At 35.4% G+C, this 13,590-nt stretch overlaps 1 protein-coding gene across 12 annotated transcripts in view; it reads left to right on the forward strand.

Moving 5' to 3' along the window:
- The window catches only part of POSTN (periostin, osteoblast specific factor), a 35,969-nt gene extending 23,425 nt beyond the window's left edge, over positions 1-12,544 (forward strand). The window contains exons 17-24 of one of the 12 annotated variants that reach the window (XM_014966027.1): positions 1,468-1,515; positions 3,844-3,939; positions 4,561-4,650; positions 6,285-6,362; positions 6,778-6,858; positions 9,011-9,097; positions 10,754-10,795; positions 11,328-12,544. In XM_014966027.1, coding sequence (XP_014821513.1) covers positions 1,468-1,515; positions 3,844-3,939; positions 4,561-4,650; positions 6,285-6,362; positions 6,778-6,858; positions 9,011-9,097; positions 10,754-10,795; positions 11,328-11,368 — 563 coding nt within the window. In that variant the 3' untranslated portion in view covers positions 11,369-12,544. The remainder of the gene's footprint in view (positions 1-1,467; positions 1,516-3,843; positions 3,940-4,560; positions 4,651-6,284; positions 6,363-6,777; positions 6,859-9,010; positions 9,098-10,753; positions 10,796-11,327) is intronic. The other 11 variants (XM_014966028.1, XM_014966030.1, XM_014966029.1 and 8 more) reach the window with 11 other exon arrangements.
- The last annotated feature ends 1,046 nt before the right edge of the window (positions 12,545-13,590 follow it).

Consider the following 13,590-nt stretch of genomic DNA (forward strand, 5'->3'; position numbering starts at 1 on the left):
ATGGAGACCATCACATTAGGCTTTTGGAAATTGAGAATAGACACACTTAAGTTAAAAGATTCTTGGAACTAAAAATGGAGTAATCTATCTTGATGGCAAGTTAAATATGAGTCAACAGTGTGCCCTCGCAGGCAAAAGGGCCAGCCATGTCCTGGGGTGCATCAAGCATAGCATCGCTAGCTGGTCAAGGCAGGTGATTGATCCACTCTACACTGCACTGATGCAGCCCCACCTCAAATACTGTGAGCAGTTTTGGGCACCTCAATATAAGAAGGACATCAAACTGTTAGAGTGTGTCCAGAAGAAAGTGATTAAGGTGATGAAAGGTCTCAAGGGCGAGACTTCTGAAGAGCTGATGAGGTCACTTGGTTTGTTCGGCTTGAGAAGAGAAGGCTGAGGGATGACCTCATCACAGTCTACAACTTACTCAAGGGGAACAGTGGAGGGAGGAGAAGGTGCTGATCTCCTCTCTCTGATGACCAATGATAGGACACAAGGAAATGGAAGGATGCTGAGTCAGGGGAAGTTCAGACTGGACATTAGGAAATGTTTTTTCACTAAGAAGGTGGTTGGTCACTGGAACAGGCTCCCAGGGAAGTAGTCACTGCACCAAGGCTGTCAGAGTTCAAAGAGCATCTACGTGACGCTCTTAGTCATACAGTTTAGTTTTAGGTAGTCGTCTGAGAAGGTAGTTGAATTTGATGATCCTTATGGGTCCCTTCTAACTCAAGATATTCTATAATTCTACAATTCTGTGTCCCACAGCCAGTAAGAGTACCATGAGAAACAATGCCGGTAAGCTGAAGCAAGGGAGGTCAATGTCAGACATCAAGAAAGTTGTATTTATTGATCTAATTGAATATGGAAATTGGAAGGCTGGGACCTCTATCAGTGAAGGCTTCTCTACTGGTGAATGAATATGAGTCGAGTAACGGTCTATCAGAGATGTTCAATGAACACTTGAGTCTGTCTTAGATGTAGAGGGACAAGTTATTCTCCCAATGGCACCACAGTCGTGCTCCCCATGACATTCTATCAGGTGTAAGAACAGATCTGAATGTCAGAGTGTTTCTTCTGTTTGCCGGGTCAGCTCCCTAATGAAAAGAAAAGGGCAAGATTCAAATTCAAGGCACATCAGGGAATTGTGCAAAGCTTCATGCAAGGAACTGTATAAGCCATTATTATTGTTTACCTTATGTTATCATGGGTTTCGTGACCAGTGGGTTCCATAAGGAACAAAGGCAAATAGAATGCCAGTAGACTCCATATGCAGGTGACTTTGTATACACCACCATTTAGTAACCACAACTGAGATCCATGCTCTGGATCCTTTTGAGTTACTTTTCCATCCATTATTATCTGTGATTGTGTCCGAATCTTTATGACCAGACCAAAACTAACTAATCATTACCATAAAGAAACTGTAAGAATGAAGTGTCCTTTATATTCCGTTTTATATACTTTCAGAAATTAACATAATTGAAAGCAACGTCCAGCCTATCATCAGAAAGGAAGGTAAATGAGGCCCTTAGAATATATATTTCTGTACATGATCATATACATATACAGAATATATATTGCATATATTTCTGTATAAGTTCGTATACATATACAGAATATATATTGTATATATTTCTTTAACAGGATTCATTTTGTACATAACAAATCCAGGATGTTCAACACTTTGCTGGAAAAGCAAAGATACAAATATTGCAATTAGAACTGGCTGAAATATTTTGTACTAAAAGATTTTCCACAGTTATTCTCCCCAAATGGATTTTTTCTTTTTTCCACAGGCATTTTTAAAAATATTTTTAAAATAATCTTTTTTCAAACCATTTATTTTAAGTGCCCCAAATATTATTATACCTTCAATAAAAACATTTTTTTTAATTAAAACAGTTATTTTAAAAATTTAAGTAGACTTGTTTCTCATACTTTGAAGAAAAAAAAAGTCAGTTCATTTTTCTATAGTTTTCAATCAGTTCTAAATACCAATATCTGTCAAATGCCTGGAAAGGATGTTTAGCCAATCTCTCTTTTTCGATTTCTCATGGCAAAATCATGACTTAAAGACTACTGGTGGGACTGAAGAGAACAAAAAGTAGGGCTGGAACTATCAAAATCACTTATGATTCATAACTTAACTGAAACACCCATTGGTTCCACTAGACCAGCTACACTGCTACACCCAGTTTCCCATGGAAACAAAAATGCTCAAAGGGAATCTGGTTTAACTCAACCAAGCAGTGAGGGAGTAAAAATATCTTGCAAAATTTTTGCCAAGGCTGTTTAATCTTTGTTTCTGGGAGGACTTTCTCCCAGCAGAAGTGATATGAGCTTGCTTCTTCAGCAGCTTGTCTGTACTTCATCCCATTTAGCATTAGACACCATCTAGCATGTATGCTGATCTTTGTTGCTTAGTCTCCATCATTAAATCAGATCCACAGAGCAATATAAACAGATAGATGATTCGATATGGTAATTCATCCAAGCTATTTAAAACTCAGAGTAGATGAATGGAGCTCAATAATAACTGGCCATTGTTATCATCCTATCATATCATCTCATCTACAGCAAATAAATGAATTATTTACCTCTGAAGTCTAATTTATACAATCACCTTCTACTGCAAAAAGAAACAAAAATGTATGCTTGGATTTGTTATTATTGAAGAACACTAGTTAGCCTGAACTGTATTTTTTTCAACAACTGACATCAGACACACATATTAAAAAGCTCTTGGTAAATCCTGGTCAGTAATTAAAAATAATAATAATTTATGCGGTATAGACTTCTACATGAGCTCATATAAATAAAGATTTTTAAGGTATTTTTAAGGAGAGTGAGAGAGATGGACTTTGTTAAGTTTCTAACTCTGAATAGGGAATGAGGGAAATGTGTGTTACAGCAAATTCTTAAGTCGATGATCTTGCTGTAACACTTGCTACAGAAGACCTGTGTTATTCCTGTTAATCGACTTCATCAATGGTATGTTCCTAATTTATTATCTGCTGCTGCAGCCTGTCAGACAAAAAAGTTTGCAGTAGTGTGGTCTATAGACATTGCACAAGATTAAGAGGTTTGTTTTGGCCATTGAAATCAAGATGACCTCTCCCATGCAACTTGAAGAATGATAGTCGTTAATGCTGGCAAATGCCCATACAGCCATTTCAGCTGATCTCTGAAGTTTATTTATCTTTTTTTTTTTTAAGCTGAGTGACTATTGGCCAATTCTTGGTAGCTTAAAAAAAAAAAAAAAAAAAAAAAGCCAAATAATCTCAAATGAAACCCCCCAAAACAACACATAAAAAATAAGCCCCAAAACAATATAAGGGCATTCTGATTAAAAGACCTAGTTTCCTTTTGCATATCTATACAGCTAGTAGGAAATAGCATGACAAACATTTCTCTCACGCATTCTTTTCTAAGCTTTCACACAGTAGTTTGCACACTGAGCACTAGCAGAGCAATATCTGTAAGACTCCAGCAATGTCTCATAGTACGCTTCTTATCAATATAATGGAGGAAGACATCCTTTCAGTTTCTGATGATCTGGTTTTTGCCTGAGACTTGTCAACAAATGATAAAAATATCAGATAGAAGAAAAAAAAGAGTAAAATTAAATAGTAAGTGTGCAATAGGATCTAAATTTAAGACAGCATGGGATGAAGTGCAAGACTGTGCAACATTGCTGCAAATGGCTTCTTAGACTTAAAAAATCCATTATACTCATCTGGTTTATTTAGGGTAGGGGAATAATGCTAGCTTCACCACAACTCCGTGGAATACCATAAATATTTTTCTGACTATTTGTAACCTTTTTTTTTTCCTGTGTCACAGACCCATCTATCACACAGATCACTAAATTAATTGAAGGGGAACCTGAGTTCAAAATAGTCAGGGAAGGGGAGACAATAACTAAAGTGATTCATGGAGGTTGGTATGCTTTCAGCAACTCAATTTGTATTAGATAAAATTTGAAACAGTCACTACTCTAAGTCAGTTTCTACTTTAGGTAGGTGATTCAGGTGATATGTTAGACAACTGTTCTGATTTTAACGAGACCTTCTGGAAGTGTTGTAATTCTATTATATCCTTTCATTCTCACTACTGCATTTCAAAAAATTGGGGTTTTTGCCTAGTTGTGTCCCATAGATACAGTCAAGATAGTGTTAGAAATGTTCTGCATGCTGACATAATATCTGTCTCCATTAAGGATTATTTGCTGGTTGTTGTCCTGTAATAAAAAATGCAGTATGTGATTCTGTGATAGAAAGGTAATTTTATCAGACAGAGACAGAAACTTTACCTTCTGCTTACCTGGGGCATTGAGAACTCTACATCTAGCATGCTTTTAAGGAAAAACAGCATGTGGCCATCCTATATTTGGAGGAAACTTAGTTCCTGGTCTCCTCTGAATATTTGTCTTTTTTTTTTCCTTCGTAAAATATGCCAAGGTATTTCCTTGTTTGCTTCAGTAAGTTTCAGCCTCTCAAAAACAGCAGTTGTAATTTGTTCACCACTTGATTAATATCTTCAACTTAAAAATCCTTGTAGAACCAATTATTAAAACATACACCAAAATCATTGATGGACGACCTGTGGAAGTGACAGAGAAAAAAGTAACAGAAGAAAGAATTATTCAAGGTAAATTATGCTGAGGTATTCATATTTAGTAAAGTTTACCATTACATTACCATTACATTACATTACAATTTGTTACAAAAGTAACGAATTTTAAATTCTGTCCTAGTGCCTAAACTGCATTTCCTGGACAGACATGCCTAAACTGCGTTTCCTAGAGAGATGAATTTTCCCTAATAATTCCCACTGTCTTGTGTGACTCAAATTCTGGCTGTGTGTGCTAGAAATGGCATATAGAAATGGCAACAATATTTTAACAGCATGTAAAACAATGAGAACTTCTCTTTTTTGGTTTATTTCATTTTATTATTTTAATTTTTTGCAAAATGTCTGATTCTGTAAGCTGTTTGCTACCACTTCAGGGTGAGACTGCTTTTATTGCATTTTCTTAGTCTGGTTTGCTTTAGAGAGAAGAGTATTTTGTGTGTGTGTGAACTTTTGAGTTGTTTATTTTCAGGTAAGTTTTATTTGACCAAAGGTAGACCTTCTGTGTGCAGTTATCTACTTTTTCATGTCATTCCAGTCTCCCTTGACAAGAATGTCAGAAAAAAAACTTCTCTGTTTCTCTATACAGAGGGGCCTTGATTGATTTGGCATCCACAAGTTAGACATTTGTAATCAGCTAATATAAGATAAAATTAATGGGCATCTCTGTCCCTTGATCTTCTCCTGCAGTAACTTTCAAGCTCTTTGGCCAATTTCAATTATATTTGACCTACTACAGGGATATTTCTTTAAGAATCCTAGAAACTTCACAGAAATTGAATAGTACAGTGAGGCATATTTGAACAGTCACAAATTTTCTGCTAATTCAGTTTGATCCCCTTGGTTAAATATCAGCTTGAATGCCGCTATTAAAATTCTGTCTGCCAGAGCAGTTTTAAGGGAAAGACAGTGTTATAGGAACATGCTGGCTTAGCAGAAAGTCTTAATATTCAGTTCATTTAGAAAATCTTAAAATTCATTTTAAGAAGTCATTAAAGCAAGAGAGAAATAAAGAACCAAACTTAAGATATTCTCATACAGCCATTTGCTACAATGAAGATAACTGAATAAAAAACAGTGGTGGTTTCTGAATAAACCTGGGACTATTTTTCAATACAAACATTTTAGGGAGAAAATAAAATACTATTTTTGCATTTCTCATATTCAAGTTTCACTAATATCCCACATAAAATGGTTGATATAATGTAAAATGCTAGCGCTTCAGACTTGATATTTCCATCTATTCCCTCTATAGTAGAAACTGATAAAGAATCTCAAATGTTAATCTCTCAAATTATTTATAGCAGTAATAAAAACAACAATGTCTATTTGCAACAGTGGATCCAGACTCTTTGCACTTAGGAAATACCTGATCTATGATGTAATACAACAAAGTGCTTAAAACTGTATCTTATTTTAAGAATGTGAGGTGTGTGCTAAATTTGCCAAAGTACTTTCCTGAATAGTTCTAAATACTATTTTTAACCCTCTTTGAGTTTAATTTGGGAAACAGTGAAAGATAAAATGATCATAAAAGCATATTAAAGTGTGTTAACATGGAACCATCCTAAGAGTTAAACAGGAAAAAATAACTTTAAAAGCAATTCTGTTCTATCTGATTAAAGTCTCTGTCTTACACATCTCTTTTCCAGGTCCTGAAATAAAATATACCAGGATTACTGCTGGTGGTTCAGACAATGAGGAAAAGTTAAAGAAATTGCTTGAAGAAGGTTAGTATCCTTGTTCTCTTTCCTTCCTTTAAAAAAATAATTAAAAATTATATTACTTAAGTAATTATTGAATGGTTACTCCACGTTTTCAGCAGAGGTGCTTGTACTGCAAAATCATACCCAGAGATTAAACCTCAGAACATGAAAAATGTCCAAACCTAACATTCTGCTTTAAGTCTCTGATCTTCACATTTCAGTCAGCTCCAGAGTTGAGGCTGCCTGGGTCTAGTACGTAGTATGCTATGTTTGTTGTAAAATACGGTGTTTCAGTGTTTACATGGAATTTAATACCATAACAGATGAATTCTGTAATTCAGCAAAATGCTATGACAGGATTAATTCAGTAATATGCTTTTACACGGTTGTCAAAAATTTTCTGTAAATCAATTATTTGCCATAACCTGTGTCCTATCAGAGGTTACCAAGGTGACCAAATTTATTGAAGGTGATGGTCATTTACTTGAAGATGAAGAAATCAAAAGGCTTCTGCAGGGAGGTAATTCAGTGTATTATAACTAACCTTTTTGCAACAGGTTATGACAACTGAAACCCCTCTCAGATATGTTGATCTCAACATTTTAAAGACTGACCAAGTGTAATTTTGATGGGAGAAAAAAAAGAATACCGCATATGAAGTACTAGATGTCTGTGAAATGGAAATAAGTACCAAAGTTTGATTAATCAATTTTTTTCTATTATAATGATCTGGAAAAAAAATTATTTCCTTTTTTTTCAGTCTTTAAAAAGTTATCTAATTAAAACTCAGGGGAGCAATGAAGATTTATTCCACTAGCTGTGAACTGTTTTTTTCAGAAAATTTAAATTTGTGAAAACCACTTATGAAGTGCAAAGTATGGTAATAGGCCAAATTCATCTTACTTATCAGTTCTTCGGAAATGAATATTCATTGCCCTCAAGTTAATAATGAAAGGCATGTTTAGCATCCTTCTTTCAATGCTTACAGGTGATGGATATCAAGGCATTAACTTTCATTCCTTTCCAATATAGCATTCCAAGGAATGGTTTTCTTTCCTTCTTGCTCTCTTAATTCTAACAGTTTCGGCAATATATAACCAGTAGCTGTAGAAAACTGGTGAAAGAACTTGTGCTTATAAACTTAATCTCTATCTATGATTTTGGAATGTTCTCTGCTTAAAGTAGATTAGAAAAACTACCTATAATAGCAATGGGGAATTAAAAAAAAAAGAGAATTCAAGTGTTGTGCTTTTAGTAAATATTAGTCTAAACCTGAGTCAGTAGCTCAAAAAATATGTATGGATGTTTCTCTTGAAATAAGTTAACTGAATCCACTTCATTTTATGTTCATTTTTTAGTAAGTTACAAACTGTGAGCTACTTCACTATCAGTAGCTCACAGCCAGTGGTGTGTTCACTGTTCTGTGCTTTTATTTTTTATTCTGTGACTTAAACTTTAGTTAAGTAAAACATTTAGTGTTGGCTGAACAGCTTTCCACCAAACTAAACCATGCTAGTCAATAATAAAGCTATTCTTAGAGAAAAGCCAAGATATGGCTATAAATACTGTTGACTTTCTTTCTTTTTTCTATTTTAGACATATAAATCTTAGTTTTACAGGTCTAAGCCAGGATTTGCCCATAATCATTGAAGAGAATTCGAATTTCCTGAGGGTTTTTCATCTTATCCTATCTTGGGTGTCTCAGTGATATGAAAAGAGATGCTCTCTGGAGATGCTTTTTTCAGTGTTGAATATTTAAAAGAAAATTTGAAAATGAAAGAAAGTACAGCAAAAAAATACCTCTGTATACTGGCCTATGTTTTACTGGTGTCAATAAAAAGCAGGATCAAAACTCACCTGTTCAAAATTCTGGTGACAGGTCTGATGCCAGAATCTAACAATTATAATTGTTATTGTAATCATCTTCAGTTACAGAGGTATACAATTAAATAGGCATAATCTGTAGAGATACATCTTACATTAGTCCTATAGGTGTGTAGTAATTTTGGAAAAGACAGTATTGTCTCTTGAATTCTTGCTATTTTTCCTTGCTATTATATGTTAGTTTGCATAAGCATCCTGCTTTATAGAATGGACCCAATAGGCAGATTTGTCTCCTGTTTTATTTGATTTTTCTCTATCTTTTCCACGATTTATCCGGTCAGGTACCCTTGGCTGCCATAGTAATACCTTATTATATGTTTAGCCAATAAAAGCAGATAGATATGCTGCTTTATGGCTGTGGGTGTTAATGGTGATAATACTTTATGTACCTCTTGTCTACATCAAATTCCTTCTGTTATACTGAAAATTTTCTACGCATTTAAATCTGAGCCCAGTCACAAACAAATTAATTGTTACTGCCTAAAGTAAAAGAATTATTTTGTACAGGCTGTAACTCTGCTCATACAATATCCAGTATTGCTTATTATCAGTGGCAGTCTTTGCTGAAACTAAACTTCAAGCCAAGATTGCAATGGATGACTCTCAGCCCTAGAGAAGGAATCATCTGTGGCAGGACCAAGGAAATCAGCAGGACCTTACAGCATGAATAACGTAGTGGCCTGCATATATCTACACCCCCAAAAGTACATTCTTTCTGCTGAAGGCTCCTTGCATACGGGAAAATGCTGTGCCAGATTTAACTCATTTGTTTTTGATGCTTATCGTAGCTGGAACTGAGTACACCAAGGTTACTAAAGTAATTGAGGGAGAGCCACAGATTATCGAAAGAGAAATCAAGACAGTCCAACTGGAAGGTTAGTTTGTCTAAAAATCCAGTACCACCACGACCTGCTTTGTCTGAAGTGATCATTCCAGGTGGGGCTTTATAGTATCTACTCACAAAAAAAAAATTGCTTAGGACTGAAGTCAGTAGTTTAGCAAGAAGAGTTTTATAATTGTTCTGGAAAATAATTCTTTCACTGACATTGCAGAGAAAAATGTTGAGGCTTATATTGTGGCTAAATGCAACTAAAAGATTTGGCAAGCATAGTAGACAAGAGGAGATGTCTAACCACAAAGCTTAGTTAAAACATATTGAAGGAACACGCACCATAAGAATTGCTTTTTCTCTAAGCAGCTCATCCAGACGAAGACCACGTGAGTTGTTTTTAACTTGAGTTATTTCTTGTCAGTGTTAATGTGATCTATTGATGGGATGGGTTCTCAATTTGATGAAGGGGGGGTAGGGTGGAGGGAATATAACCTCTGAGGTTGAGTAAATATCTCACAGGGTTTCAGAATTTCTCTACCTTTCTCCTTTCGTTAAATGAGGGAAGCTCTTGGGTTTGAAAAAGCTTAATGGTGTTGATACCATATAAGTATGGAAAGCATATTTCAGATGGACCATGTTCTGTTCTTGTCAGGGCAGTGAAGATCTCAAAATTTTCTGTCACTTTGGTGCAGATACCCATTGTTTAGCCTCAGCTGTAATGAAGTGAAGCCTGTACCTCAGGGCTATGAATTTATATACCCTGTACTTCAGGATGAAAAGACGACTGATTGCTGGTTTTCATTCAGATTCTTCTACTAAGAAGATGCAAGTACTTCATGGTTGTAAAGAAGGAAAAATACCGCAGTAACATTTCTGTGACAGTAACAGAAGAATTAGCTCTTATGCTTGTGAAATGTTTTTCCTCCCAATGAGGAGACATCTGGTTTAAAAATAAGTCTCAAGATTTGATGAAGAAAGAAGAAAAACTGTCCATAGTTTCACAGAGTCAGTATTTTGGAAAACAGATGTGTCTGCTAATGAAGGTGGTACCTATTCAATAGCCCTTACCCTACTCTACCATTTAAAACAGAAGTCTCCAAGAATATTAACTGAACTCCATATGTGGAATCATGCTGCAGGCTCACAATGCAGTTACACATCAAGTTCCAAACACAGCTGGAGATGTGACCAACATCTTGTGATGGTTGAGTTTCAAGCATGTCACTTATAAATAATTCCGGAAGTAATATCTGTACAGCAGACCTGGACATCCTCTGCCAAAGCTGAGGCTGTCCTGGGCTGTACGCTAACCTGAGCTTGTATGTCGCTGACAGCGTCAGATGGTGTTTACTGAATGAAGAGCATGGGGAAAACATCCTGGCACCGGCCTACATCATGTAACTCTCTGTAGGACATCAGTGTGAATAATGGATTAATTCATAATAGAGTGAAAAAATACTTTTGAAGTGTTGGTAAGATTTGATGGATGACCGCGCATGACAGAAATGTGTGAATTGTATTATATGCATTCATGTTTCAGGTTATCAAGTCAACATGCTAATGGGACAAAATTTTTAATTTACTGAAAACCTTAAAGGACAAACTTTGGAAGTCAGCAATGGGTTTCCAACATTTCTAATGGGTTTTAATATAAAGGCTCTTACAAATAATTTCTGACTGCCAAATTTCTGTTTTCTAGAAGCACCTGTAAGGAAAGTACAACCAAACAGGAGGACACAAGGTAAAAACAAAACTTATATTTGAACATTTTAACATGTAAATATTATCCTGAGTTATGTTAAAAGTCCGGAGGAAAAAAAATGCCCTTAAGAAAACAGAGCTCAAAAGGAAAGAGGTGCATTTATGCTTTAAAAAAGAAAAAAAAATTAACAAAGTTTTGTATTAGGTTTCTAGATTTTTTTTCTTATATGTATTTCTTTCTGAAAAGAACTTAGTTTATGTGCTTTGGTCAAACAGTGTTTTAGATCAGAATAAAGCTGTCAAAGTGAGATCTGACTCTGGAGTCTAACACCGTGAAAATGGCAATGTGGGATTCCCCACCATGGGATTTGTAACTCACTGATTCTACATTATTTTAATCATTTAAGAAGCTGAGAGACCATTATAATTTCCTAGCTTCCAGCACAAAAGTGAAAAATTCAGCATCAGGCTTCATCTTTCCTCTTCACGTCTGTTTCACAAATAAATGCAGTATATAGTGTAACTATACTATATATAAGTGATAATTATGGTTCTTTTTCTATTTTTTGCAGGGGGAGCAGCAAGAAGGAGGACAAGACTAGCTTATTCCTAAAAGTTTTTCAAGATAGAATCCACAGAATTGCAAACCAATGGCACGGTCTTTGACAGGAAGATAAACTGTTTTTTAAAAAAATAGAACATTAGAAAATGACGTTGTTTTGATAACATAATGTAAACTGAACCATGAATCCACAAATTGCTGTGAAGCTGCAGATACTCACTGCTAGCACAGTGCTCACTAGGAGGGGTAGTCCATTGAGGGTGCTTTAACTGCTCTTGATAGTGAGCACTATGCAGGGTGGGATCCAGGAACTGCTGAAGGACAACACCTTCTGTAGAACCAGGGTTCCTTCTTATGCTGGCTGGTGTTTGCAGGATTGGATTCAAAAAGAGCAGGGAACAATACAGAGTGTATTTTTTTATTATTATTATTTCCACTAAATAAGAAATATAAATGAAATTAGCTCATTTCTAGAAAAAAAATCACTTCAGGTGACTGTTAGACTAATCTAAGGAAGTATGAGAAGTTAATATAGCACTTTTGGTTCAGTAGTATTGTATGCTTTTTTAAGTCAAAATTCATCATGTGTTTAATGTCATAATGTCACCAGTAATGTTACCTTTTTTAAACAAACAGATATGCCTTATATTAAATGTATCTCTTTTTTTTTTGTTCTACATTGCATAACCAAATGTCTTCTAGTAACATGGCTAATGGGAGCTCTTAAAAAGAAAAAAAGCAAACATTATGAGCTTCTTGAAAAGTATTTGAGATCATGTTGTCTTCATAATTTATAAGAAAAATCATTCCCATTAAAGGAATCCTATTCCAATACATATAGTAAGATTCTTAAGTGTTTTGCCACTTTTCCCTAAATGTGTCTTTTGATTATTAAAGTGGATTATAAAAGGGATAAATAAAAATGCATGCAAACAGTTAACACAGCATGGAAAAAGGTTTTACAAAAATGAGGCTAGGTCTTAAAGCTTTTATATCAAAACATGCTTTGCTAATATCTGGTACTGATGTGGAGTTGTCTGTAAATTATACTCACAAAAGTTGTTTGCCTTTATTAACAACAGTTGGAAAACAATTACTCATGGAGTAAGAAAAAACTTGTTCAAAGTGCCTTAATTTTGCAGACCAAAGATTCAGAGGAGTTATCTAATGTGCTTTTATACTTCTGTTTTGAAACAAATACTAAATAAAGAATTTGGCTGAACTGTGTTTACTTTCCTTTGTGAATATTTTTTTAATAGCAAATTCTAAATATTTTTAAGCTTTTAGTGTAGTTTTTAGTTAAAAAGAAAACGTATGCTTCCCTTTCTCACTTAGCACATGCTAATGCACTTAAACTGCATCGCTCTCCTCAAACACAATTGAAAACCTTCCCTAATTCCATAATCACACACCATGAGCACCACTCCCTGCATGGAAAAACTATCTGAGCAATGGGTTGATATCTTGTGCTGTCTTACTGGCTGTCAGACTCCCTCAATACGGTGACTTTGTTATCAACTATCATAGCACTTAGGTAGAGGGAGAGCTTTTAATCCCAGTAAGAGCTAGAGAGCTTTTAGGCGAAAATGAAAGCTCTTAGGATTGCCTAGGGGTGAACTGAAGCTGTCACCTTTCCCCAGGGCCTTTGACTGTCATTAAATATGAACTTTAATCTGCTTCCTTTACCGCTGTGCCACCGTGAGCTGTCAGTCAAGTCAGATTTTAAAGGAAGTAGTTATGTTAGGGGAGGAATGTGTCTGTGCTCTCCTCTCCCAAAAAAAGACTAGGCCATGGGGAGGAAAATGGAACTGATAGATCAAGTATGTACAGGAGCTGACGAAAGAGCAGGAGACAAGAAAATGGATTAAAACCTATCATGTGGTAGGACACTTTTGACTTTTCAAGTGGAAATAAATTTGTAACATACAACTTTTGATATATTTTCTACTTTTGTAACATTTTAAAGTCTCTGGTAGTCCCTAAAATACTGTTCTGTATTTTACCTTTCATTAATATAATCCAAGTGAAATACAACAATATATGCAGGGCACTCCCTCGTGAACACTTGTTTCCCTGATACACTCCGTCCCTCAGAGTCCTTGATCACAGAAGGTGTCTGCACAGCTGCACACTGGCGTCTCTTTTGATGGTGTGGCCTTTTTGATTTATCTGAACAAGAATCCTTCCACAACCAAATGTAGAAAGAAAATCAACATGTTCTTTTAGTTGCTTTTCATGTAGTTATTTCTCAGCATGGACAGTCTTTTACTGAA

The sequence above is a fragment of the Calidris pugnax genome, unplaced genomic scaffold, assembly GCF_001431845.1.
Source record: "Calidris pugnax isolate Ruff unplaced genomic scaffold, ASM143184v1 scaffold20, whole genome shotgun sequence".
Lineage (NCBI taxonomy): Eukaryota > Metazoa > Chordata > Aves > Charadriiformes > Scolopacidae > Calidris > Calidris pugnax.